We start from the raw sequence: 27,335 nt of genomic DNA, 5'->3' as shown, positions 1-27,335 counted from the left end.
AACACACACATATATAAAATAATCCTGCCTGTTCAGAGCAATTAAAAGGCTGGGACGAGGGGAGTGCAAACTCAAAATATGAGGGGACCAGGAATTAAGTACAGTGCTATAACAGGCTAACAACAATAGCAAGTACGGGTCTGTGGCTGCTCATTTCTGGGGCCTATTAGAGGGATGACTGGGGTAATCGGTAGGAAGTGTAAGGCCATATTCAATTATGGTTTGGGGCTGAGCTAGAACTGGTGATTCTCAAAGGCTTGTTGAAACCACCAGGTCTTCAAGCTCTTATGAATGGAGGGAAAGGATGGGGCCTGCCTAATTTCCTTGGGGAGGGCATTCCAGAAGTGGGGGGGCCACCACCGAGAAGGCTCTCTCTCTCGTTCCCACCAACCGTACTTGTGACGGGGTTGGGAGTGTAAGGAGGGCCTTCCCAGAAGATCTTAGCGTTTGCACCAGTTCATAAAAGGATATGCGATCGCAGAGAGTCTGATTTGAGATTAAACTGAGCCAGATTTGAGAGTAAACCATTCAAACTGGAGAGGAATCTGTTTCACCTTTCTGAGGAATCTGTTTTATCTTGCCTTTAGATTTCACTCCTGAATATGAGCTTCATCACCACATCTTTACAAGTGTCACTAACTGGGGACACACCTCTACAGTAGGGCTGGGCAACCACGGAAAAATTTGTTTCTAAACTCGATTCGTTTTTAGGGGGTTTTTGCGTTTCGATTTTTAAATTAATTCCGAAATTTTCCTTAAAAGTTTTTCGATATTTACGAAATTTCGTAAATTACGAATCAATTACGAATCGATTTCGAAACAATTACGAATCGATTCGTTAATGGCGGGCGCGATCGCGCAATACGCTAAAAAAAAACCTCCAAATGGGACAGGAAGCTTCCCTCTCCCTCTGTTGTTGACTGTTGGTGTGATAATTTATTTTTTTTTCACTGAGAAAACAAACGACTATAAAACTTGCACTAGACATGCAGAAATAATAACGAAACGATTTCGAATCAATTACGAATTGATTCTGAAACAAATACGGACAATTACGAAACGAACTGAAAAAATTCGTTTCGTTTTTTAGTTGCTCCTGAATGGTTCAATATCGCTTCGTTATAAAAAAAATAACGAATTAATAACGAATTACGAAATTAACGAACAAAACCGCCCAGACCTACTCTACAGTACTCCAGGTGTCAGACTATTGTATTTCAAGAACTGGCCATGCTAATGGTTCTCAAACCCCACCATTGGACGTGACCATCTCACTGCAGTTCAGATGTGACCATAGATTTATTTATTTATTTATTTGCTTTATTTCTATACCGCATTTTTCAGCCCTTAACAGCCCTTAGATGCATTTTGGTTCTATCCTAGTGGAGACTGTTTTGATGACAAAAGTCAATAACACTGTAAATTAGTATTCTCGCATCTGGGGACAAACTGTCCACTGGACTGAAAGGAAGCTCTGGTTTTATTTAAACTCTTTTCCATCCCAAGAAGAAGCCATGGCCTTCAGGATTCATGTAGAAAAATAAGTGACCCTCCATCATCCTATGGACAGGATGGAACAGGACAAACATGTAGGGCAGACAGTGGGACTCCATCTCTGGCCATCCTCCATCCAGAGGGAATAGGAGGAGTTGATTCTTCTGGAGTTACAATACATTTTGAAATGAGGTCATGGGACACTTCCCCCCCTTCTTTCTCTTCATTCCATTTGTATGATGGCAGCAAATCCTACTACTTCTTTCTTGAAGTTCAGTGTTGAAGACAAGCCAAAGTGGAACATTTGCTGGGATTGGGAGCGGCTGCATACTCCGGCCAAAGCAGGGGACCAGTTGAAGGGGGAAGAGACAGTATTTGCAGCAGGAAGAAACAGAACGCCTGGATAACAGTGAGTGGAAAGTGCTGGATCCCTTAAAATGACTTTTTGAAGGGTACAATTGGTTCAGTTGGTGAATGAGAGTGGATAGACAGATGTTTGGGTTGGAAAGGGAGATATGAAGAAATGTAATGCTGTTTCAGGTGGAGCAGAAAAAGTGCAGAAAGCTCCTCTTCATTTTCTGATTCTTTGCCCTTTCTAGGCATGAGGGTCTGTGGAGGTCAGATGTTGCTGTGTCTCATAGCCCTTGCTGTCCTGCCATTTGGTGAGTCTACTCCACGGAAGTCATATCAGTGTTTTTTTCCCCTTGCAGTGTGTATGCTGGGAAGCTACTGTTCTGCCATGGACCATGCTGGCTGGAGGTCCTGTGAGTTTTAGTATGCAAAAATAACTTCCATAGACTTGGCAAAAAATAGACTAAAGAAATAATGTGGACATGAGCAAGGCTTTTAACTAGGTTGGGATGACCTGCTGCAATATATGTATGTAAAGAGAGGGAGGGAGGGAAGGAGAGAGAGAGAGAGAAAGAGAGAACTATTTTATAGTCAATCTATCCACTTGAATTAAATGATTTAAGGACTATCTTTGTGGTCTCTGGTGTACTATTTCTCATTATCAGACATAAATGTAGGGAAAAGCTTAATTCTGTTAAATTGAGATAGGGCTTCCTTTCAAAATGTAGGCAAGTCTCTCGCAGTCTTCTGGTTCAGTTCAGCTTCAGATGAAGTAGACTGCTTTTTGCAGATAAATCTGCTTTGAGATACTTTTGAAGAGCTTGTGTGTGTTTTTTTTAATTTAGTCAATATTAAAATCATATTTAGTCGTGGGGTATTTTCTATGGGTGTTGACCACCACCCCAACATGGAGCTCCTGAATTTTTCATTAGCACAACACTACAGGTTAGTTTGCCAGTACAGACAAAACCTCATCACACACAATAAAATAAGTGTTTCTACACATCTAAGAAACTGCCACTGATGGAGCCCACTAAGGCGACCATGGCTATCATGTCTCCTCTCAGCCTTCTCTTCTTCAAGCTAAACATGCCCAGCTCTTTAAGTCGCTCCTCATAGGGCTTGTTCTCCAGACCCTTGATCATTTTAGTTGCCCTCCTCTGGACACATTCAATTGCAGTGCCCAGAATTGGACACAATATTCTAGGTGTGGTCTAACCCAGGCAGAATAGAGGGGTAGCATTACTTCCCTAGCTCTAGACACTATACTCCTATTGATGCAGGCCAAAATCCCATTGGCTTTTTTTGCCGCCACATGGCATTGTTGGCTCATTTTTAACTTGCTGTCCACGAGGACTCCAAGATCTTTTTCACACATACTGCTCTCGAGCCAGGCGTCCCGCATTCTGTATCTTTGCATTTCGTTTTTTTTCCTGCCTAAGTGGAGTATCTTGCATTTGTCCCTGTTGAACTTCATTTTGTTAATCTGTCAAGATCGTTTTGAATTCTGCTCCTCTCCTCTAGAGTATTGGCTATCCCTCCCAATTTGGTGTCATCTGCAGACTTGATGATCATGCCATGTGAGATGGTTGTCTACATTCTCTACATGATAGCACCGGGGTTCCTCCAGATCCCTCAGTGTTCTCTATGTTTTCAAGTGCTGGGGAGCAGGTCTGCTACATTTTGAACCCTGCTGGGTTATTTTAGGTCAAGGAAGACTTTTCATTAGACAGTTTAACATCCCCTTTAAAGCATCAAATCTTCTCCCAGCCAATTGCAAAATTTAGCACCCATATGCTTCATTGTTAATTTCAGAATTGGCTATGGATTGAGTGCACATAATGCCAATCATCCATGTATGTTCTCCCTTCAACATTTCCAAGCAGCTGTGGGGAAATATCATGAGGGGAAGATGATGACTTCTCCACTCCTACCAATGTTACTAATTAGATTCAAAGAGTATCTTTCATTGGGATAAAGAGTTGCTGGACATGGAGGTTCCATTTAGCCATGAAGGCATAGAGATGCAACCACTTTTTGCATTTATTTCAGGACTGAGTCCTTTGCCCTAGACTTTTCACAGCAATACACCACTATGATTCCCTTTTAATGCTATGGCATGATTCTGTGGAATTGTGGGGTTTGTAATTGTTTGATCAGAAGCACTGCTTTAAGAGTCTAATTATTCCTTCCTAAAATGCCAATTGCATTCCACAGGAGGTATGCCATAGCAGTTAAAACAAAACCACAGTGCTATCATTATGTAATGTGAAATGATCTCTTGTGTTATGGCAGGTCATGAAACACCTGGCTTTGTACTTTCCCTCTCAGTTTGCATACAGAAGGGAAGAGTGCAGTTGGCCATCCAAATTCAGCCATTCACTTCAACCATTCACTATATATAACGGGACTTGAGATCTACAGATTTTGATATCTACAGGGAGAAGGGGGAGGGGAGCTGGAACTAAACCCCAGTGGATACCAAGAGACCAATGTAAATATACTCTCAGGCCATAAAATCAATTTTCTGAATGCATATTATCTGATTAACCGCAATTATGTGAGTCTACAAGTGAAATAATCCAGTTTAAACTAGATAATCAGCATTCAGAAATTACTCATGTCTTGCAGATGCGAGGCTGTGTTTCCTGATTGAGTCCATCCATCTGGAATGTGGTCTTCCTTTTTCCCCATCGTCCTCCATTTTAACAAACCCTTTTAGAATAGAATCATAGAATCAAAGAGTTGGAAGAGACCTCATGGGCCATCCAGTCCAACCCCCTGCCAAGAAGCAGGAATATTGCATTCAAATCATCCCTGACAGATGGCCATCCAGCCTCTGTTTAAAAGCTTCCAAAGAAGGAGCCTCCACCACACTCCGGGGCAGAGAGTTCCACTGCTGAACGGCTCTCACAGTCAGGAAGTTCTTCCTCATGTTCAGATGGAATCTCCTCTCTTGTAGTTTGAAGCCATTGTTCCGCGTCCTAGTCTCCAGGGAAGCAGAAAACAAGCTTGCTCCCTCCTTCCTGTGGCTTCCTCTCACATATTTATACATGGCTATCATATCCCCTCTCAGCCTTCTCTTCTTCAGGCTAAACATGACCAGCTCCTTAAGCCGCTCCTCATAGGGCTTGTTCTCCAGACCTTTTATCATTTTAGTCGCTCTCCTCTGGACACATTCCAGCTTGTCAATATCTCTCTTGAATTGTGGTGCCCAGAACTGGACACAATATTCCAGATGTGGTCTAACCAAAGCGGAATAGAGGGGTAGCAGGACTTCCCTAGATCTAGACACTATGCTCCTATTGATGCAGGCCAAAATCCCATTGGCTTTTTTTGCCGCCACATCACATTTTCTAACGAGTCTTGTCTACTCATGATATGGCCAAAGTACAACAGTCTTAGTTTAGTCATTTTGGCATCTAGGGACCTTATCACATTGGGATATTATCTGTTTTTATCAGTATCCTTCCATATCTTTAAGGACTGGATACATACTGTATTGAGATGGGGGAATATACTTTCCTCGTCATAACTGATTGTTACAATTCAGATGATTTGAAATACTGTGCTCTGACTCATCATACCACAGAAGGCTGGCTCCTCCCAATCCATTCAAAATACCCCCTACATCACTCTATGAACTTGTAAAAAGTATCATTGCTGATGGGAAACAGATTTTCCTGTCACACACAAAAACAGTACTTCAGCAATAGAAAAATCGATAGTATTTCAAAAAACACGATTAGAATTTTGTCTGGAAATAATTCATTTTTGCGACACTTTGCAGAGAGATTCCAACAGAATACAGGCAGGATGGGGCAAATGTCATGTGATGGGACCTGTTCGAAATCATTCTGTCTCAGAAATGGTGGTTTTCATAATATAATAAGGTCCTAGAAGAGTTTAGATTTGATTTGTTCTAGGTTTCATTTATTTTTACATTTTATCTGTTGAACTGATCTCAAGCACCACATTTCAAAGGAGTTTGTCTCCTACTTATTGGTTTTCTTCACAATCCAGCTTTCACAACCATACACAGAAATGGGGAATATGATGACATAGACAAAGGAAGAGGAGCAGGAGCAGGAAAGAAGAAGAAGATATGGGACTAATACATCTCATTGGACAACAGGAAATGAGAGAAATCTACCCCTAAGAAGGGAAATTCACCCCTGGGAGAGTTATCATGGGGAAAAGGGGTCTCAATTGAAGCTTTATAATCAATCCTTGTTTTCACAACAAGCCATTTTTTTCAACATCTAATTGTCACAGGAACAGAAAGTGAGGTGAAATCTTTTGACCAGAGGCACAGATAGCAAAGCTAATGTCACAGGGGTGTTTTCCAAAGCTGAAAATATATATTTTTGGCTGGAGTTACACTTTAAAAATGTACTTGTTCTGACTGACATACAAATTCAACTTACGAACAACCCAAACTTGGCCTGAGTCTAATTGATATACTTCAGTCAAACTTTGCATATCTCTTTGACTGCTTTTGCTACATCTCTCCTCACTATAAACACCGCCCCATTCCTTCTTAGTTTTTAATTTTCTGACTCATGTCTACATTAGATCATTCACCCAAAGTGCTGCAATGTTTATATACTCCTTTTAATGTATTTTTTTTTGTCGTGTCAGGAGTGACTCCTGGTGTGAGAGAATTGGCCGTCTGAAAGGACGTTGCCCAGGGGACGCCTGGATGATTTTGATGTTTTTATCATCCTTTTAATGTATGACACCTAGCTTTTCCTGTGTCAGGTTTTCACATTAGATGTTCCTATAAATATGTATTGTGCACTTTTGGATTTTTTATTTCCCTTTTGAGCATGTCAGCAACTGAACATCCAGTTGTGTCATTAGCCACTGCACTACCCATCCTCCCAGCAGCTCACTGATTGCCATCTGACCTGGAAGTTTAATCTTCTGGTGCTACTGCCCTCAATTACGCTAATGCTACAATATCCTAAGTAGATTAGAGAGCAAACTTTAACAAACTCTGCCAACTTACATTTGTTGTTTCTTTTTATTTGAAAGAATATCATATTGTAGAGGGAGCAAGCTTGAATTCTGCTGTTGAGACCCCTTCTACTAGGACTCCCTGACCACCAGATCACACATGTATCTCGTTTTTTTCTAATTCATATATTTACAATTTTTTAATTTGCATAACAACAAATTAACAATTATTCAAATATAACAGTGATAGAGGGGGAACAATCTGACTTATATGAAAGTGGGAAATTGGATAGGTCGTAGAGAAGGGAGAAAGTGAAATGGGGAGGGGATTGAGAGGTTGTGTAGTGGTGGGAAGAGCTGGGACCTGTGCTGGCGGGGGGGGGGGGGGGGGAGATGGTTGACTTCTGGTTCATTCCACAGAGGTACAGTCTTGTTCTTCTTAAGAAATGTTTTGCTTCGGAAGGTCTCTATTGTCCTAGAGGACTCCTTGTATTTAAGTTTATATATTTAGTTTTATTGTTCCCTTCAAATATAATCTGAGTTGATCCCAACTAACTTGACTTTTCTTGCTCTGATTCTTGATTATATGTGACAACCTGTCCATATTCATGAACTCAGTTATCTTAGAGAACCAGCCCTCAGCGGTGGGGATTTCTTTACCTTTCCATTTCTGGGCTATCAGGGTTCTTGCAGCCGCTGAAAGATATAGAAGGATCTTTTCCTCATTTTTCCTCATCTCGAGGTCTATTATGTTCAGCAAATAATATTCTGGCTTCATCTCGTATTTTAGCTTGATTATATTTTGGGTATGCGTGTAGATTATCAGCCAGAATTTTCTGACTTTCTTGCAGCTCACCATAAATGGTAATATGTACCTGGTTCCCTTCCACATTTCCAGCAGAGACTATTATAATTTTTGTAATACTTAACTAATTGTACTGGGGTATAATGCCATCTATAAAACATTTTGTGCCAGTTTTCGATTATATTAATGGCTCTTGTGAATCTTGGTATGATATTCCAAACCTTTTCCCATTCCTTTAAAAGTATAGAGTGCCCTATATCAATGGCCCACTTGATCCTATTGTCCTTAATTAGACTTTTCTCGGTATCCCACTTAATTATGATCTTAATTAGTTTTGTTTCTTTGCTCATGATAGCATCCCAGCATGTGTCTTTTTCGTTGAAACCTATTTTTTGTCTTCTTTGAAGTGTTCTTTGGATTGCAGGAAGTGAAACCAACTCATCTTCCCATCTATTTCTCTTAACTCATCCATGGATTTTAAACACCATTCATTGTCATGCTTTACTAAAACTTGTTTGTAATTAAGCCATCTCTCACTCGGGATTTCTCTTTTATGAAAAGCCTCTGCTGGTGATAGCCACATTGGCGTTTTGTCATATAAGAATTCTCTATATTTGTTCCATACTTTTAACAGGGGCGCTCTAATATAATGATTTGAAAAATTCCTTTCTATCTTGGCTTTGCCGTACCATAAGTAGGCATGCCATCCCCACCTTATATCATATCCTTCGAGTGTTAGGATTTTCTTTTGATCTAATGTGGCCCAAGCTTTTATCCAGGGCAGGGCACACACTTCAAAATACAATTGCAAGTTAGGTAGTGCCAGTCCTCCCCTGCTTTTAGAATCAGTTATAGTCTTGAATTTGATCCTGGGCTTTTTCCCGTTCCAAATGAAATTTAAAATATCTTTGTTCCACTTTTTAAAAAAGGCATTCGTCTTAATAATAGGTATCATCTGAAACAGAAAAATCATTCGAGGTAGTACGCTCATTTTAACTGCTGATATTCTACCCAGTATTGACAAATTTAAATATTTCCAATTTTCTAGTTTTGTTTTCATAATTTACCAGGTGTTTTCATAATTATCCTTTAGAAGATGTCTGTTGGAAGTTGAGATTAAAATACCCAAGTATTTGACTTTTTTCACTACTTCTATCCCGGAAATTTTTGTTATGACCTCTTTCCTTTCATTACCTATATTTTTGGTTAATATTTGTTTTTGTTTTTGTTTATTTTAAAGCCCAAAATTCTCTATTTTTTGATGATACAGACCACATCGTATGTGAATGCCCTAACCTTGTACTCCTCTGTTCTCACTTTTGTGCCTTGTAGCTCTCTATCCGCTCTTATCTCAACAAGTAAGATTTCTAGCATTAATATAAATAACAGTGGGGAAAGGGGGCATCCTTGCCTAACTCCTTTTTGGATTTCTATCTTTTCCATGTGGAGACCATTGACTATAATTTTAGCTGATTGATTTGAATAGATGGCTGTTATGGCATTTAGAAATTGATGACCTATATCCATTTCTCTCACTATTTAAGCCATGAATTCCCAGTTTGTATTATCGAAAGCCTTTTCAGTATCTAGGAAGAGCAGTCCTATTTCTTTTTGAGGATGTTTTTCATAGTATTCTATGATGGCTAAAATTGTTCTTATATTGTCTTTCATCTGCCTATTTGGTAGAAACCCACTTTGGTCTTTTTTAATTCTTTCATTCAAAATCATTTTAACATTTCTGCTAAAATATTAGCAAATATTTTATAATCACAGTTTAGCAGAGAAATGGGTCGATAGTTTTTCATATTTGTTGGGTCTGTGATCTCATTATGTATTAATGTTATGTAGGCTTCTTGCCACGTTTTTGGGAGACCTCTTCCTAACAAAATATTATTCATATCCTCCTTCAAATATTTAGTCAATTCCTCTTTAAGAATCTTGTAGTATTGTGCTGTTATCCCATCTGGGCCCGGCGCTTTGTTGCTTGCTCACTTATTAATAGTTTTCTTTACCTCTTCCTCCGTGATCGGGGTGTTTAAAAATTCTTTCTCTAGATCTGTTATTATTGAGATTTTTTGGTTAGAAATAAATGATTTATGTCCTCTTTTTCTAACTTGATCTTTCCTGTATAATTTTTTTTATAAAATTCTCTGAATTATGCAGCAATATCCTTTTCTCTTGTGTAGCTTTTCCCCTCTTCTATTATTTGTGTTATATATGATTTTTGTTTTCTATTTTCTAGCCTTCTGGCTAGGAATTTCCCAGGCTTATTTGCACTTGTGAAATGCTGAGCTTTAAGGTATTTAAGAGTCCTGGCCATTTGAGTTGACAAAGTCATATTGATTTATTTCCTGATTAGGTCGATCTCTAATTTAATTTTTTGATTTCTTGGGCAGCGTTTTAATTGATCTTCCTTGACTTTTAATTTTTTTTCAAGTCTTTGTTGTTCTTCTTTTCTCTTTTTATTTTTTATTGCCCCCTGCTGAATGAAGTGGCCCTGCATAACTGCCTTGCTGGCCTCCCATACTAGGTATAAGAAATTTCGTGGTAGCCTGCCCTCTTTGGGGTCTCTGTCTCTTTTTCTCTTCCTAGATCTATCCATCTCACTTTCTATCACCCCGTTGACGTCTCCTAAAATAATTAAATTATCATAATTTTGTTCTTGCATCGTTTTCCTCAGTAGTTTGATAAATTCAGATTTAGCTCCTGTAGGAGCATATATATTGCATATGAGTATGTTTAAGTCATTCAGTCTAATTTTGACCCCCACCATTCTACCATCATTATCCTTAAAAGCTAATTCTGGTTTAAGCTTGTCCTTTATATAAATTGCAACACCTTGTTTTTTTTCAGGAATGGACGAATGAAATAATATTCCTAATTGTTTGTTTACCAAATGTGAGAAGTGTTTTTGTCTGATACATGTCAGTTTCCTTTTATTGGGGCCATTATTTCCGTTTACATTATTAGTTATTATCTTTGTAGCCATCTCCTAACTCTAAATCAATTAAGTCCTTAGTCATCTTGGTTTTGTTGAATTGTTTGCTATAGTCTTCCGGGGATATCTGCCTAGGTCTCTTCTCTACTTTTTTTCATCTTGAATGGGTCCAGGGTTCTTGCTAAATCCATACCCTCTTCTTCTGAGTCTGTTGTTTCCTTAGGAACTAAGTCTTTTTTGTTGTTGTCCTTTTCCAAAGTCTTGTTCTTTTTTGATTTTCTGATAAAAGGCTCTATCACTGTTATATTTGAAAAATGAGCAATAAAAATTATTTAAAAAAACAAAAAACAATTTAACAATTATTAGCATCAGCACAGTTGTCTTTGATCTTGACTGTAAGTACGTGATTAATTAATTAGGGGAAAGTGTTACTGTATTAGTAAGTGCAGGTTGAACACCCTTTCTCTGGAATTCCAAAATCCAAAAAACCACTTTGGGCCCTTCTAGACAAGTCCTATATCCCAGGTTCTAATCCCAACTTTTCTGTTTAATCCAGGTTATCTGGCAGTGGGGACTCACATAACCAAGTTTAAATAAGAAAACCTGGGATCCTGGATATAGGGCCTGTTTGGAAGGGCCCTTAGTAACAGCTTTGCTTTCTGATGTTCAAAGTATATACACTTTGTTTTATGCACAAAATTATGTTACAACATTGTATAAAATTGCTTTTAGGCTATGCATAAAAGATATGAATGAACATAAATGAATCTCATGTTTAGGCTTGGGTCCCATCTCCAAGATATCTTATTTGGATGTTGATGTTCACACAGGTATGGTGTTTTAAAATCTGAGACTACTGAAATCTAAAACGCTTCTGGTCCCAAACATTTAGGATAAGGGATATGCAACCTCTATAGTCAAGTATATTAAAAATACTGTTGACTGTATTATTTCATAAACAGCTTGAGAATGCCCCTAAAAGGAAATATTTATTCTACTAATAAACCATTACATCTAAAAGAGGCAGTTCACACCAGTTGTAACCTGGCACACTCATCTTAGTTTCTTCTGATATGCTCTCTTGGCTGCTGTAACCTTCTTCACATAAATACACTGGATTTTTAAAAAAAGTAGAAATGAGAATTTGTCTGTGGAAACACAATCTATGTGTGTGTGAGAGAGAGAAAGTCAGAAATGACTTGATGGCACATAGCACACTCAAAGAGACAGAGGACGACCACCTCCTTTGTGGGTCTGGACGGATCTCACAACAAAGTAGCCAGCTGTGCATAGATCAACAATTCCTAATAAGCCTGCTGCCTCTTGCCTCTTTTTTTCAGGAGTGTTAAATCAAGATCCAACAGATGATCCAGTAGATACTTTGGGTAAGTTCTTTATTTTTTCACCACATTTGTCTCTATAGTTAGGACCATGTACAATGCATTTAGATGTATTGTTCAAATTCTTTAAAAAGATTGCACCTTAAGGAATAAAAAAACTTGCCTATATGTACTCAGGTATAAGTTTAGAAATTTTTGTCAGCCCCCAAAAATGGGTCAACTTTCTCACAAACTTCAACTCTTGTCAAAAAAAGGAACCATTCCCTTCTCTGAGCAGAATGGAGAAAGTCATGAGTTTAGTCCATCCTGGGAGAATCTAAAAGAAGCACAGACCTAGTCTGCCTTCTCCACTGCAAATACGCTTCTGGCAGGAAAATGGCATCAGTGGCCAAGGTTTACTTGCCCTCTGAGATGACAGTGACCTCTTGACTTGTCCTTGAATCACATAAAAATCCATAATTTTGACTCCCAAATTTTTGCATGACAGGAGGTGACTTACACACAAGTATATGTATAATGAGTTTGCAAATGTAGTTACCAGGCAGACCTAGGACTTAATCACATTGGTTTATGCTCAGTTTATATCAGCATGCATCCCGTACTTTTAAAGGACTGGATGCATACTGTATTCAGATGAGGTGCATATTGATTCTTATTTATGGAAGGCTGGCTCCTAAAAATCCATTTGAATATCTCCTTATGTTACTTTTATATTATGCAGTAACATAGCCTGGAAGTCTCAAATGGTCATTTTCATGAGGTTCTATCTGATGGGATGCATGCTGATTTTATGATCACACATAAAAAAAGTGTCTCAGAACCATTTTAAAATTTAAAAACATGATCGGAATCCCATGTGAAATTACTCAATTTCTGCAATGTATTGCAGATTAATGGAATCAGATTATTGATGGAATGACACAAACATCATGTGATAAGACCCATTCAGAATTGTGTTCAAAGGGTCTCAGAAACAGAGTAAAACACAATGCGAGAAGCTCCCTAGTTAACCGGTGACCTATAGGTTTGTGACGTAAAGCACACAATAAAACAATATGTGCAATTGGTTGTCCACAGCATTTCCTTTTTTATTATTATGCTTCGTGGTAACATTATTTCTTCTCCCTGTAGGTGCAGCTGATCCTGGGGAAACAGCAGCAGATGAAAAAGGTAAGCAATGGGCATGTATTTTGCAGTACATGCCCACATGCTGCTTCTGAAGTATGAGGCACTCTGATATGCTGCCGCCTTCTTTGAATTAGCTCAGACGCAATTCAGAAGATTACTTAGCTCCATGTCTGGCCAGGGTTTGATCTTGCAGAGACTGCAGTTTAAGTGGACATGAATATTTAGACATATCAAAATTCACTGCCAGGAATTTGCTCCTGATCCCTGCACCAAAGTATTGTGTACTATCAAATACGAGGGGTATTTTTTAAGTAAGATCTGTTTTGTTGTAGACAGTAGTAGTTCGCGTGCATACCGCAATGAGCACGTGCATCGTGTACCGGCATGCCTCGGGAACAACTGTGCTCAGTTTCAGCTCTGTAGCTAACCTGTACGGTTCTGCTCTTTGCTTTAAAAATGTTTACGACTATCAACTCACCCTCCGCATGTGAGGTTCGCTCAGTGATACGGTTTTTGTCAGCAAGGAACCTGCCTGCTGCAGAAATTCATCGACAGATTTGTGAAGTGTACGGTGATACTGTTATGAGTGAAAGCAAAGTGCGTCAGTGGGTACGACAATTCAAAGATGGCCGTGACAACGTCCATGATGAGGACCGTTCCGGTCGCCCTTCTTTGATTACAGATGATTTGGTTGCTTTTGGTGGCAGCAAGTTTTCATGAAGAGGGTATTTTAAAATTGGTTCAGAGGTATGATAAGCGTTTGAACAAACTTGGCAACTATGTCGAAAAATAGAGTGAAGTATGTACTTTCTGAAAATAAATTTACTTTTTTGAAATAAACTTTCGTTGTGTACTTATGTTCCAATGGACCTTACTTTAAAAATGCCCCTCGTATGTCCTACAAATTCTCTGAGGATTCAGATATGAGCTAAACAGTCATAGGACATTTGTGTGACAATTAGTGCCCCTTTGCTTTCATTAGTAAAATATTTGATTCTTCATACTTAGCAGAACTTAATTTGCCATTTAAGAAATGGCATGCAATGATGCTTCGTTTTGATATTTGATACAAGTTTTTCCAGCACAGCCATAACTGCTTACAGTCAAGTGATGCTGACAAATTCAAATGCTTTTTGAATTTTAAATGCTGAAGTAAATGCTAACATTCTAAAGACAAGCTCAAATTTTCAAAGTATGTTGTGTATGGGGGATGTTTTCTTTCACCACTGTGGAATTGTAGTGGATTCATGAAGACACAGGATCAGAGAAGGCGCAGGAAGAGAAAACAAATGCAACTCAATTAGGTGAAAAAACCAGATTTATTTTCTGGCCAGGAAAATAAAGGTGGGCAGTTCGTGCTCCTGCAGGTAAAAATGAAACCGCTACCCTGAGTTAACTTTCCATTTCCTTCAAACCATGTGAATTCTTATAAATCAGGTGTTCTATCCTTACTAGCTGATTGGGTGAAGTGTGCTCATGCGTGATGCTAAGTTTCTATTTAACTTTCATTTCTTGGAAATCAGGTGATTTCTGATAAACCCTGAGTACATCTAAGAGTGTTGTCAGATGTACAAGCTGGGTTTAGAAAAGGCTGAGGAACGAGAGACCAAATTGCCAATATCCGCTGGATAATGGAGAAAGGCAGGGAGTTTCAGAAAAACATCTATTTCTGTTTTATTGACTATTCTAAAGCCTTTGACTGTGTGGATCATAATAAATTGTGGCAAGTTCTTGGTGGTATGGGCATAACAAATCACCTTCTCTCTCTCCTGAGGAATCTGTATAAGGACCAAGTAGCAACAGTAAGAACTGACCACGGAACAACAGACTGGTTCAAAATTGGGAAAGACGTACGGCAGGGTTATATACGCTCACCCAACCTATTCAACTTGTATGCAGAACACATCATGCGATGTACGTGGCTTGATGAATGCAAGGCTGGGGTGAAAATTGCTGGAAGAAACATTAACAACCTTAGATATGAAGATGACACCACTTTGATGGCCGAAAGCACGGAGGAGCTGAAGAGCCTTCTAATCAAGGTGAAAGAAGAAAGCGCAAAAACTGGGTTGCAGTTAAACATAAAAAAAGATTATGGCAACAAGAATGATTGACAACTGGGAAATAGAGGGAGAAAACATGGAGGCAGTGACAGACTTTATATTTCTAGGTACAAAGATTGCTGCAGACGCAGTCAGCAGCCAGGAAATCATGAGATGCTTACTTTTTGGAAGGAGAGCAATGTCCAATCTAGATAAAATAGTGAAGTGTAGAGACATCACACTGGCAACAAAGATCCACAGAGTAAAAGCAATGGTATTCCCCCTAGTCACCTACGGATGTGAAAGCTGGACCTTAGGGAAGGCTGAGTGAAGGAAGATTGATGCCTTTGAATTGTAGTGCTGGAGGAAAGTTCTGAGACTGCAAGAAGATCCAACCAGTCCATACTTCAGGAAATCAAGCCCGACTGCTCATTGGAGGGAAGGCTATTAGAGGCAAAGATGAAGTACTTTGGCCACATCATGAGAAGAAAGTAAAGCCTAGAGAAGACAATGATGCTGGGGAAAATGGAAGGAAAAAGGAAGAGGGGCCGACGAAGGGCAAGGTGGATGGATGGCATCCTTGAAGTGACTGGATTGACCTTGAAGGAGCTGGGGGTGTTGACGGCCAACAGGGAGCTCTGGCGTGGGCTGGTCCATGAGGTCACAAAGAGTCGGAAACGACTGAATGAATGAACAACGACAACAACCTCTAAGTGTCCAGTCAGCTTGTGTCTTCATGATTATTAATTATATGCTATATGATCTGCCCAGAGACATACCTCCCCAGTTGAGCAATGAAGCAGGTTTTTCTCAAGCAGTTTCCTAGAATCAAATATTTCTAAAAATCATTTCTTTAAGTCCTCAATCCCCCTTTAGGATGAGGTAATTCTCAGCTTCCAACATGGATCCCACCCCAATGGGAGTAATTAATTTCTTGTCGAAGGCTTTCATGGCTGGAATGACTGGGTTGCTGTGAGATTTTTGGGCTGTATGGCCATGTTATGTGGCCATGCTGTATGGCCGGGAATAAAGACAAATATCCACCCAGAGGAAAAGTGTTCTTATCATACATCATGGGAACCACTGACCGCATAGGGAAGTTGATGAAAAAAACATAACCTACAAACAATCTACAGACCCACTAAGAAAACTCAACAAATGCTACATTCAGCTAAGGATCGGAGAGATCCTCTAACTACTGCAGGCTACCATATACCATGCAGCTATGGACAAGTCTACATAGGGACCACCAAACACAACACCCAAACAGAAATCAAAGAGTATAAAAGACACTGCAGACTAATTCAATCAGAAAAGTCAGCTATAGCAGAGCACATGATAAACCAACCTGAACACAGAAGTTATGGAGCACTCTGATAACCACTATGTCAGACTACACAGAGAAGCCACAAGCACATGGACAATTTCAACAGAAAGGAGGAAACAATAAAAATGAACAAAATCTGGTTACAAGTATTAAAAAACACCAGAATAAAGACAATAAATAATTAACACCACCCAGAAACAGGAGAACTCCACACAGTAAACAATAAAGGCCTAGTTAACACCTCACAAACATAGGATGCCTCCAGGCAACAGAGGTCAGGCTACCTCTATGCAGATACCTACACTAATTGACTTTGCAAACTTTATGGCTACTCAAATGCTAATTCAAGCTTGCTAATAGCAACATTTACAATTGCTTTACACAGACAAGGGTTCTTTCTCCCACACTTAACACACACACACGCACACACACACTCCACTTGCTTCACTGCCAACAGAACCTCTGAAGATGCCAGCCACAGATGCAGGTGAAATGTTAGGAGAGAATGCTGCTGGAACATGGGCATACAACCCAAAAAACCTCACAGCAACCCAATTAATTTCTTTCTGCATTTGTCCTTAAGGTAAATAGCAATGCTATTGCTTATTTTGTATAAACATTTTCCTGTTTTAATTACAGGTGATGTTATGACACCTGCCCCTGGTAAGTTTTCTTTTGCTTACTAGTTCTTACTGACCCAATGTGCAATCCCCATTCAATCAATATTAATTCCCTTGTATGGCTGGATTTTATTAATTGGTTATATGTCTAATTTCACAGATTCCAGGCACTCGATGGTTTTTAACACAAGATTGAATATTTAAGTTGTTTGTATATAAAAACCATATTGCTTTCCTATCTATAATATTTATGATAACTTACAATAGTCCCAGCAGACTGGAGGAGGGCCAATGTGGTCCCAATCTTCAAGAAGGGAAAAAAGGATGACCCAAACAATTACCGCCCGGTCAGCCTCACGTCAATACCAGGCAAGATTCTGGAAAAGATCATTAAGGAAGTGATCTGCAAACACTTAGAAACAAATGTGGTCATCGCTAATAGTCAACACAGATTTACCAAAAACAAGTCATGCCAGACTAATCTGGTCTCTTTTTTCGATAGAGTTACAAGCTGGGTAGATGCGGGGAATGCCGTGGATGTAGTGTATCTGGATTTCAGTAAGGCCTTTGACAAGGTCCCCCATGACCTTCTGGCAGACAAACTAGTCCAATGTGGGCTAGGCAAAACTATGGTTAGGTGGATCTGTAATTGGTTAAGTGAATGAACCCAGAGGGTGCTCACCAATGCTTCCTCTTCATCCTGGAAAGAAGTGACGAGTGGAGTGCCATAAGCAAGGTCTCGTCCTGAGCCTGGTCCTGTTCAACATCTTTATTAATGACTTAGATGAAGGGTTAGAAGGCATGATCATCAAGTTTGCAGATGACACCAAATTGGGAGGGATAGCCAATACTCCAGAGGATAGGAGCAGAATTCAAAACGATCTTAACAGATTAGAGAGATGGGTCAAAACTAACAAAATGAAGTTCAACAGGGACAAATGCAAGATACTCCATTTAGGCAGAGAAAATGAAATGCAAAGATACAGAATGGGGGACGCCTGGCTTGAGAACAGTACGTGTGAAAAAGATCTTGTCCTCATGAGCCAACAATGTCATGTGGCGGCAAAAAATGCTAATGAGATTTTAGCTTGCATCAATAGGAGTATAGTGTCTAGGTCCAGGGAAGTCATGCTACCCCTCTATTCTACCTTGGTTAAACCACATCTGGAATACTGTGTCCAATTCTGGGCACCACAATTGAAGGGAGATGTTGACAAGCTGGAATGTGTCCAGAGGAAGGTCTGGAGAACAAGCCCTATGAGGAGCAGCTTAAAGAGCTGGACATGTTTAGCCTAAATCATAAAATCATAGCATCATAGAGTTGGAAGAGACCTCATGGGCCATCCCTTTATTGACCTTGCAAGCAAAATCCAGAGGAAGGGCAAATTCTGATATATCTGGAGATGACTTGGATCCTTCCAGGCTTTGTCAGATAGTATATGAATTATTCATCTGTTTGTTGATGGGGTGCCTTACAGTTCCATATTGAAACATATTTCATAAGCTTTCACATCTCTGAATATTAATTCACAAGACAGAGTGAGGCTGGAGCTGTAGGCTCATTCGTAGTTGCTCAAGGGTGCCATGTCACCTATCATTATGTAGATGCTTGCATGTCTTGGACTGCTGTGGTAATATAATTTAATTATCATCACATCACTCTTCTGACATGGCAAAAATAGTGCAGTTATTCTTTGAGATGTCCTTGAGATGTCAGACAATGTGCCTTGATTACATCCAGCTTTTTTTGTCGTGTCAGGAGCAAACGTTCCTGTTGTGAGAGAATTGGCCGTCTGCAAGGACGTTGCCCAGGGGACGCCTGGATGATTTTTGATGTTTTATCATCCTTGTGGGAGGCTTCTCTCATATCCCCGCATGAGGAGCTGGAGCTAATAGAGGGAGCTCATCTGCCTCTCCCCGGCTACATCCAGCTAGGATTGCTTTATTTGGCTGCCTTGGGAACTCTTCAGAAACATCAGAAAGTCCCAAACACTGCGGCTAGACTACTGAACATAGGTAACATATAATTTCTTGCTGAGATAGCTTCACTGACTACCAGTCTGTTTCAAGGCAGAATGCAAAGTGCTTGTCATGACCCATAAAACTCTATACGGCTCAGGTCCAGGTTATCTGAAGGACTGGATCTCCCTATATGAGTCTATAAAAATGTTACAGTCTTTGAAGAAGGGCCTTCACACCGTCTGCTCCCAGAATATGGAAGTCTCTGCCGAAGGAGTGTCAGTTGCCCCTCCCTGCTGTCGTTTCACCAACTGACAAAGATATTATTTAAATGGGTCTCCAACTTTTAAATGATTTGGGTACTGAATTGAGTGTTTCAGTTTTTAATATGCAAGGAAGACAAGCACATCTTAAATCTTGTTTGTCATTTTTCATCATTAATAATGTATTTTTATCAGTTGCAGATTAATGTTTTAAGTGTATTGTGTTGCAAGCTTTCTAAAAAGAATTGCATTTCAGACTTCTTTAGCTGTATTGTAAGCCATTTTGGGTGTCATATAGGAGAAAAGTGTGATATCTATCTATCTATCTATCTATCTATCTATTTATTTACGGCATTTATATGCCGCTCTTCTCACCCCGAAGGGGACTCAGAGCGGCTTACAATATATATTTTCATACAATATATTATATTATTAGCATAGTACAATATCAGTATTTATTACTATATTGCACTATACCATTATATTGTAATATTATTAGTAATATTACATGTAATGTAAATATATAATTATAATTATAATATTGAATTATTATAACTAGTATTATATTGTATTACATTATAATATTATAAATATTATATGTATATACAATATACTATATTATATTATTAGTAAAGACAAGATGGAAGTGTCTTCTGCTCCCTTCTGTCTTCGCTCTGGCCAACCAATCTATCTATCGTTTCAGATACTATGACTCTCTGCATATTGCTTGATTGCAGCACTTGCTATTCCCACCATGTTGGCTAAGATTGATGCAACAGGCAGTCAAGCAATGTCTAGAGCAGGGTCCTCAAACTTTTTAAACAAAGGGCTAGGTCACAGTCCCTCAAACTGTTGGAGGGCCGGATTATAATTTGAAAAAAACATGAATGAATTCCTATGCACACTGCACATATCTTATTTGTAGTTCAAAAACACTTAAAAATACAATAATAAAAATGAAGAACAATTTTAACAAATATAAATGTATTAGTATTTCAATGGGAAGTGCGGGCCTGCTTTTGGCTGATGAGATAGGGTTGTTGTTGTTGTTGTGTTATTTCAAGTCTTAGGTTGACCCTGAGCAAGGGCCGGGTAAATGACTTTGGAGGGCTGTATCCGGCCCCCGGGCCATAGTTTGAGGACCCCTGGTCTAGAGGTCCCAAAGTTGCCCATCCATGACCCAGTCTCTCTTCTCTCACTGATCAACCAGATAGAATCATAGAGCTGGAAGAGACCACATGGGCTAGTCCAAATCCCTGCCATGCCTTTGGGAAACTCAACAGCTTAAGTAGAGTACTTTGAAGAAAATAATGGTAATAGCATAAAATTTCAGAGTGCAAGAGGAAACTATAGATATTATTACAAGCTACTCCCATTTTTACTAATTGTATTAGTGAGTAGATCAATAGGTACCGCTCCAGCGGGAAGGTAACGGCGCTCCATGCAGTCATGCCGGCCACATGACCTTGGAGGTGACAACCCCGCTTAGACTACTGCAACGCTCTCTATGTGGGGTTGCCTTTGAAGACTGCTCGGAAGCTTCAAATGGTCCAGCGCTCGGCAGCCAGGTTGCTAACTGGAGCGGCACTCAGGGAGCATACAACTCCTCTGTTGCGCCAGCTCCACTGGCTGCCAGTTTGCTACCGGGCACAATTCAAAGTGCTGGCGTTAGCCTATAAAGCCCCAAACGGTTCTGGCCCTACTTACCTCTCTGAACGCATCTTCTCCTATGAACCGACCAGGACACTAAGATTGTCTGGGAAGGCCCTGTTCTCGGTCCCGCTTGCATCGCAGGCGTGCCTGGCGGGGACGAGAGACAGGGCCTTCTCAGTGGTGGCCCCTCGGCTGTGGAATGCCCTACCTGCAGACATCAGATCGGCGTTTCGGAGGAAGGTGAAGACCTGGCTATTCGAACAAGCGTTTGACTAAACAGTGAAAATGAACATAGGAATATGGAACAATGGATAATGAGAGTGGATTCTGATTTTATTGTTGAGGCGTTATGATTGTTATACTGTTGTTAACTGTTGATGTTATAATCTGTTTTAATTGCATTATACTGTTTTGTGATATTTTGCATTGTTGTGTAAACTGCTTTGAGTTGCCTAAGGGCTGAGAAAAGCGGTATAGAAATAAAGTAAATAAATAATAAATAAATAAAAGTAAATAACGCCGGCTCTTCGGCTTAGAAATGGTGATGAGCACCCCAGAGTCAGACATGACTGGACTTAATGTCAGGGGACAACCTTTACCTTTTATTAGTTAGGAAAATGTCCATCTGGTTTTAATATAATCGATTGGCAGCCACACTTAGTGAGTCTCTCTCCAAATGATTTATCTATCTTTCAAATCTTTGAAAGATCAATATTATTAGCATATCTCTTCTTTCTTCCAGATTGCCATGAAGAGCAATTTCCATGCACACGTCTGTACTCTGTACGCAAGCCTGTGAAGCAATGCATCAGTTATTTGTGTGTTACCAGGTAAGGGAGAAGAAGTCAACTAGCTTGTGGATTCCTTCTCAAAACATAGTTTATGATCAAATGATATTGCTTCTTCTTTATGGAATCTGTGAAAATTGTACAAATGGGTTTCCCTGTGCATGCACAGCTATTCGGAACATCCTAAAGCAGTGCTTCTCAATCTGGGGGTCGGGACCCCTGCGGGGGTCGTGAGGGGGTGTCAGAGGGGTCACTAAAGACCATAAGAAAACATAGTATTTTCTGTTGGTCATGTGGCTTCTGTGTGGGAAGTTTGGCCCAATTCTCTTCTTGGTGGGATTCAGAATTCTCTTTGATTATAGGTGAACTATAAATCCCATCAACTACAACTCCCAAATATCAAGGTCTATTTTCCCTGAACTCCACCAGTGTTCACATTTGGACATATTGAGTGTTCATGCCAAGTTTGGTCCAGATCCATCATTGCTTGAGTCCACAGTGCTCCAAAACGAAAGGACACTGCCCACCAAACCCTTCCAGTATTTTCAGTTGGTCGTGGGAGAAATGTGTGCCAAGTTTGGTTCAATTTCAGCACTGATGGAATTCAGAATGCTCTTTGATTGTAGGTGAACTATAAATCCCAGCAACTACAATTCCCAAATGACAAAATCAATCCTCCCCACAACCCACCAGTATTCAAATTTGGCCATATTTGGGTATTTGTGCTAATTTGGTCCAGTGAATGGAAATACTTCCTACATATCAGATATTTATATGACAATTCATAACAGTAGCAAAATTACAGTTATGAAGTAGCAATGGAAATAATTTTATGGTTGGGGGTCACAACAACATGAGCAACTGTATTAAGGGGTCGCAGCATTAGGAAGGTTGAGAAACACTGTCCTAAAGCTTTAGAAATGAAATATTCTGGTGGAGGCCTACACCTCAATTCCTTTTTTCCGCCGCAACAGCAGCATATAGGAATAGTAGGTTTTTGTTTTCCTCTAACTGTGTGAATCAGCCATAAATATGTATGTAACTCCTATGTGGGTCTTAAGGCTTTGCAACTTTTACAGTAATGAACTTTTCAGAAGTTATTTGCTTATATCCATTTTAGCATTTCATGGGTTTGGTTCAGCTGCATGTCTGTCTTTTCCTCACACCACAATTTCTTTTGACAGCATCCGCCGGACGTACATGATAAATAAGGAAATCTGCTCCCGCATTGTTTGCAAAGAGGATGAAGCCATGCAGGGTGAGTAAATATGACAAGGTGGTAGACATGCTGGCTGCGGATTCTGGGAACTGTAGGCCAAAAAGGTAACTTTTTCCAAAATAGGCAGAATCCAGAAGGATGTAAGTAGTAGCTAACGCTACACCCTGCATGGCTAGTGTTCATCATTGAACACTAATTTCAAGACTGTCTTCTGGTTTAAATTTATTCAATAAATTCAGAGGCCAGCCTGTGTTTTATAGCCTTAGTTGTTTATTTTATTTATTATTTCGAACATTTTTACCCCGTCCTTCTCAACCCCTAGGGGGACTCATTCAACAATTGATTGCCGCTTCATAAAATACAATAGCAAAAATAACAATTAAAACCATGAACATTAAAATAAAAATTAAATGGTATACTTATGATCCATTTAGCTATTGCCAGTCTGGTGGCTATTTATCTAGCCATATACTAATGATTACTCTGCTTCACTTACCCAAATCCACTTCCAAGCCATAGTCAAATATTATCCATAGTTCCTCAGCTATGTGGATCCATAATACAAACCTACTTGCAAGGTTGTTTTAACTATCATGCCACCACAGAGCCTCCCCCCATTTTCTACAGTTTCACCTTCACTGTATATAGTTATTGTGGGAGGGTTCCAAAGTTAGCCCCTTTCCTTTAAGGCTGTCCTTTAAGTGTGGATGTCCAGAGGCAGAGCCTTGTAGCCAGACCCATTGACACCCTTGAAGTCAGCCATACATGCAAGGAGGGTTGAAGGGGCGGGAGAAAGGACCATTCAGCACATTATATTTGAGCTTTTTGCGAGAGAGCAGTACATGTGAAAAAGATCTTGGAGTCCTCGTGGACAGCAAGTTAAACATAAGCCAACAATGTGGCGGCAAAAAAAGCCAATGGGATTTTGACCTGCATCAATAGGAGCATAGTGTCTAGATCTAGGGAAGTAATGTTTTAAAGTAACCCTTTATTCTGCCTTGGTTAGACTACATCTGGAATATTGTGTCCAATTCTGGTATTGACAAGCTGGAATGTGTCCAGAAGAGGGCGACTAAAATGATCAAGGGTCTGGAGAACAAGCCCTATGAAGAGCGGCTTAAAGAGCTGGGCATGTTTAGCCTGCAGAAGAGAAGTCTGAGAGGAGACGTGATAGCCATGTATAAATATGTGAGAGGAAGTCATAGGGAGGAGGGAGCAAGCTTGTTTTATGCTTCCCTGGAGACTAAGACACGGAACAATGGCTTCAAACTACAAGAGAGGAGATTCCATCTGAACATGAGGAAGAACTTCCTGGCTGTGAGAGCCGTTCAGCAGTGGAACTCTCTGTCCTGGAGTGTGGTGGAGGCTCCTTCTTTGGAAGCTTTTAAACAGAGGCTTGGATGGCCATCTGTCAGGGGTGCTTTGAATGCAATATTCTTGCTTCTTGGCAGGGAGTTGGACTGGATGGCCCATGAGGTCTCTTCCAACTCTATGATTCTATGAGAGACAGATGTGCAAAGAATAAGAAAGAAGCACAAGAGAGAACAAAGTAAACAAAGCATTGGTTCAGCAAGACTAATACTCTTTCCTACAAAGACTTTTCATTAGCCCTGGGAGGAGGTGGGATTTGGAACTTTGTTACTATTAAATTCTTGTTAAATGTTCATCTGTGCCACCCCAATCTGTTCTCAGCAAAATTAAGACACCGTCCTTATACAGTGCGTTGGGGGCATAACGATAACGATTACAGGGATCATAGATATGAGGAGACCAGTTCATTGCAAAGCTTTATGTGGGTGATAATGAGCCCAATTACTGCTAAATATTGAGAATGGTAAGGCAAATACACCCTTGCTTATAAACATGTGTTGTGTGAAAACAGCTTTCTCTCAAATAATGTAGTAATTTAATTGTACTCTATGGGGCATGCTTGGATTTAAGTGTAATTGCACCTGCAAATCTGCAGAATATGAGTTGGCTTCTGCTTGTACTGCTCACACTACTGATTTGGGGATGAGATTATTTGAAATGGATGAGATTATTTGAAATGGAAAAGTGGTACAGGAGGAAGGAAGCCTTTACTTTCCCTCCTGTTCACAGGTTTTTAGTGAAATTGCACGTTCTTCCAACAAATACAAGCCCATTGATTTGGTAGTTGTTATAATGAAAACACCTTACATTCAGTGTGTCTACATTACTTGGGATTTGCAATGGGATTTAAGTCCTTCTTTCTACACTCCATCTGTTCCCATTGCAAGGATTCCAACGGGTGTGATTGTAATGTAGCACTAAATAGGAAGCATGCCAGGAATGGCCACCACCCCATTCTCTAATCCAGGGGTTCCCAAACCTTTTAAACAGAGGGCCAGGCCAAAGTCCCTCAAACTGTTGGAGGGCCGGATTATAATTTGGGAAAAAACATGAATGAATTTCTATGCACACTGCACATATCTTATTTGTAGTGCAAAAACAAACACACACTTAAAAACAATACAATAATTCAAATAAAGAACAATGTTAACAAATATAAAAAATATTAGTATTTCAATGGGAAGTGTGTGCCTGCTTTTGACTGATGAGATAGAATTGTTGCTGTTGTTGTTGTTGTTGTTGTTGTTGTTGTTGTGTGCTTTCAAGTAGTTTCAGACTTAGGTTGACCCTGAGTGAGGGCTGGGTGAATGACCTTGGAGGGCCGTATCTGGCCCCTGGGCCGTAGTTTGAGGACCCCTGCTCTAATCCATTCATGACTGAATGTAATTATCTTCATACACATTCTGATAGCTGAAGAATAGGGGCATCCTGCTTTGCCTGACATCAAGGGGAAAGGCGAGGGGCATCGGGGCAAATCTGTTGCCCTGCACAAAGCTCCCTCTTGGCGATGCTTTCCTCATCACCTGGGAAAAGCATAATACTTCTGGCAAGGCCCTGTGCTGGCTCCATTGGAGCCAGCAGAACATGGGAAGCCTCCTATATTGTGGGGAATGCATCCAGGTGGTGGAGGCTCCTTCTTTGGAAGCTTTTAAACAGAGGCTGGATGGCCATCTGTCAGGGGTGATTTGAATGCAATATTCCTGCTTCTTGGCAGGGGGTTGGACTGGATGGCCCATGAGGTCTCTTCCAACTCTAGGATTCTATGATTCTATGACCCTTTCACCCAGGTTGAGGGTGGGGCCTCTGTGATGGCCAGCATGGGACTCCGCCCATTAGACGGGGTGAACGCATTCTAGGACACTAAGTTCTCCCCATTTGATGATGTTCTAAGTCTATGTTTCTCGAGACAGGATTCAAATCCCCAGTCAGCCATAGAAGTCTACCAGGTGACTTTGGTCATGCAACCTCTCTCTTAACAAATCTTGACAAGAAAAACCCATGATGGGTTCCTGCCCCCCAGGTTACTATAACTTCGAAATTACTTGCAGGCAAGCAGAACTACACACTGAAAATTTGTCTCTTCCTTCTGTCCCTCTGGTTTATTTCTAGAGGAGATCTGCCGCCAGATGGCTGGCTTGCCTCCACGCCGCCTCCGCCGCTCTGGTCATCCCCAAGGGCCACTTTGCCGACGGAAGCAACAGCAGAAGGCTCTTGATGCCCAGTGAGCAAGAATTTCTACAGAAGACCATGAGGAGGAGAACCCACTAAACAGTTCCACTGCTGACAACCCAACATAGGTTTGCCTCGTGTGTTGGGAGGCGCTCCATTTCAAAGAGCTTCCTTGCTTGCATCTCCCTCACCTTTGAGATGGGATGCTAGCATTGTCCTGTGCTCTCGCTTCTGCATCACGCTTGCCTCAGGGCTGCTTATATAAGCCCTGTTCTTACACTTACCGTAACATATACAATACATACATACCTGTATACACAACTAGAGGAGTAGAGGCCCATGCTGCTCTACCCCAGTACTTGTTTTCCACTTGTTTTCTAGAGCTAATTTGCCTACAGAGCATGAATGACACATACACTTCCAGTCCAAACTGTGTAGAACTGGCAATGCAGCTTATTTTGAAGATTTAGCAAGCACAAGAAGCATCCACTTAAATCTGTTTAAGACAGATGCTCCACAGAAATGTCACATGATTCTGATCTCCTGAGGAGAGACTGAAGAGGCTGACTTCCAAGGTCAGATTCCACTTGCATGTGGAGAACAAGAGTAGGAATGCATTCTGAGCTCTGTGTTTGATAGTATGTATGGGTCACTCACAATGCATGCTAAGGTCCTGTATGCCTCTTCATAGATTCATTAAATTTGATCTCCAATGATTCCCTGCTTAAGGCATCGAGAATGACCATAATATACTTCTTTTAGAATGTGGGAAGAAAACTCCTATTTCTGTGTCAAGAGTAAGCAGAACTACATTTTAAAAAAAAATTATATATTTTTATTTTATTTGCAGAAAATACCCACACACTACAGATACATGAAATTGCATACTAAACATCTACAACTATTACT

General features: G+C 40.2%; 1 protein-coding gene across 1 annotated transcript; it reads left to right on the top strand.

The window, feature by feature from the left end:
- Window positions 1-1,744: 1,744 nt before the first annotated feature.
- MFAP5 (microfibril associated protein 5) lies at window positions 1,745-27,335 on the top strand. Its single transcript, XM_060760895.2, has 8 exons — window positions 1,745-1,903; window positions 2,094-2,156; window positions 11,888-11,932; window positions 13,019-13,057; window positions 17,024-17,047; window positions 21,622-21,709; window positions 22,852-22,925; window positions 26,367-27,335. Exons 2-8 carry the CDS (start codon window positions 2,096-2,098, stop codon window positions 26,480-26,482), a joined length of 447 nt encoding a protein of 148 aa, XP_060616878.2. The 5' UTR covers window positions 1,745-1,903; window positions 2,094-2,095; the 3' UTR covers window positions 26,483-27,335.

The sequence above is a fragment of the Anolis sagrei genome, chromosome 2, assembly GCF_037176765.1.
Source record: "Anolis sagrei isolate rAnoSag1 chromosome 2, rAnoSag1.mat, whole genome shotgun sequence".
NCBI lineage: Eukaryota > Metazoa > Chordata > Lepidosauria > Squamata > Dactyloidae > Anolis > Anolis sagrei.
Note: the sequence above shows the minus strand (reverse complement) of the source record. Positions and strands in the feature narration are given on the sequence as shown.

Excerpts from the sequence above, each read along its gene's own strand:
- MFAP5 (XM_060760895.2), top strand. The coding sequence starts at position 2,096 with ATGAGGGTCTGTGGAGGTCAGATGTTGCTGTGTCTCATAGCCCTTGCT. Across the intron at positions 11,933-13,018 it reads TGATCCAGTAGATACTTTGG|GTGCAGCTGATCCTGGGGAA; the intron begins GTAAGTTCTTTA and ends TTCTCCCTGTAG. Across the intron at positions 22,926-26,366 it reads AGAGGATGAAGCCATGCAGG|AGGAGATCTGCCGCCAGATG; the intron begins GTGAGTAAATAT and ends GTTTATTTCTAG.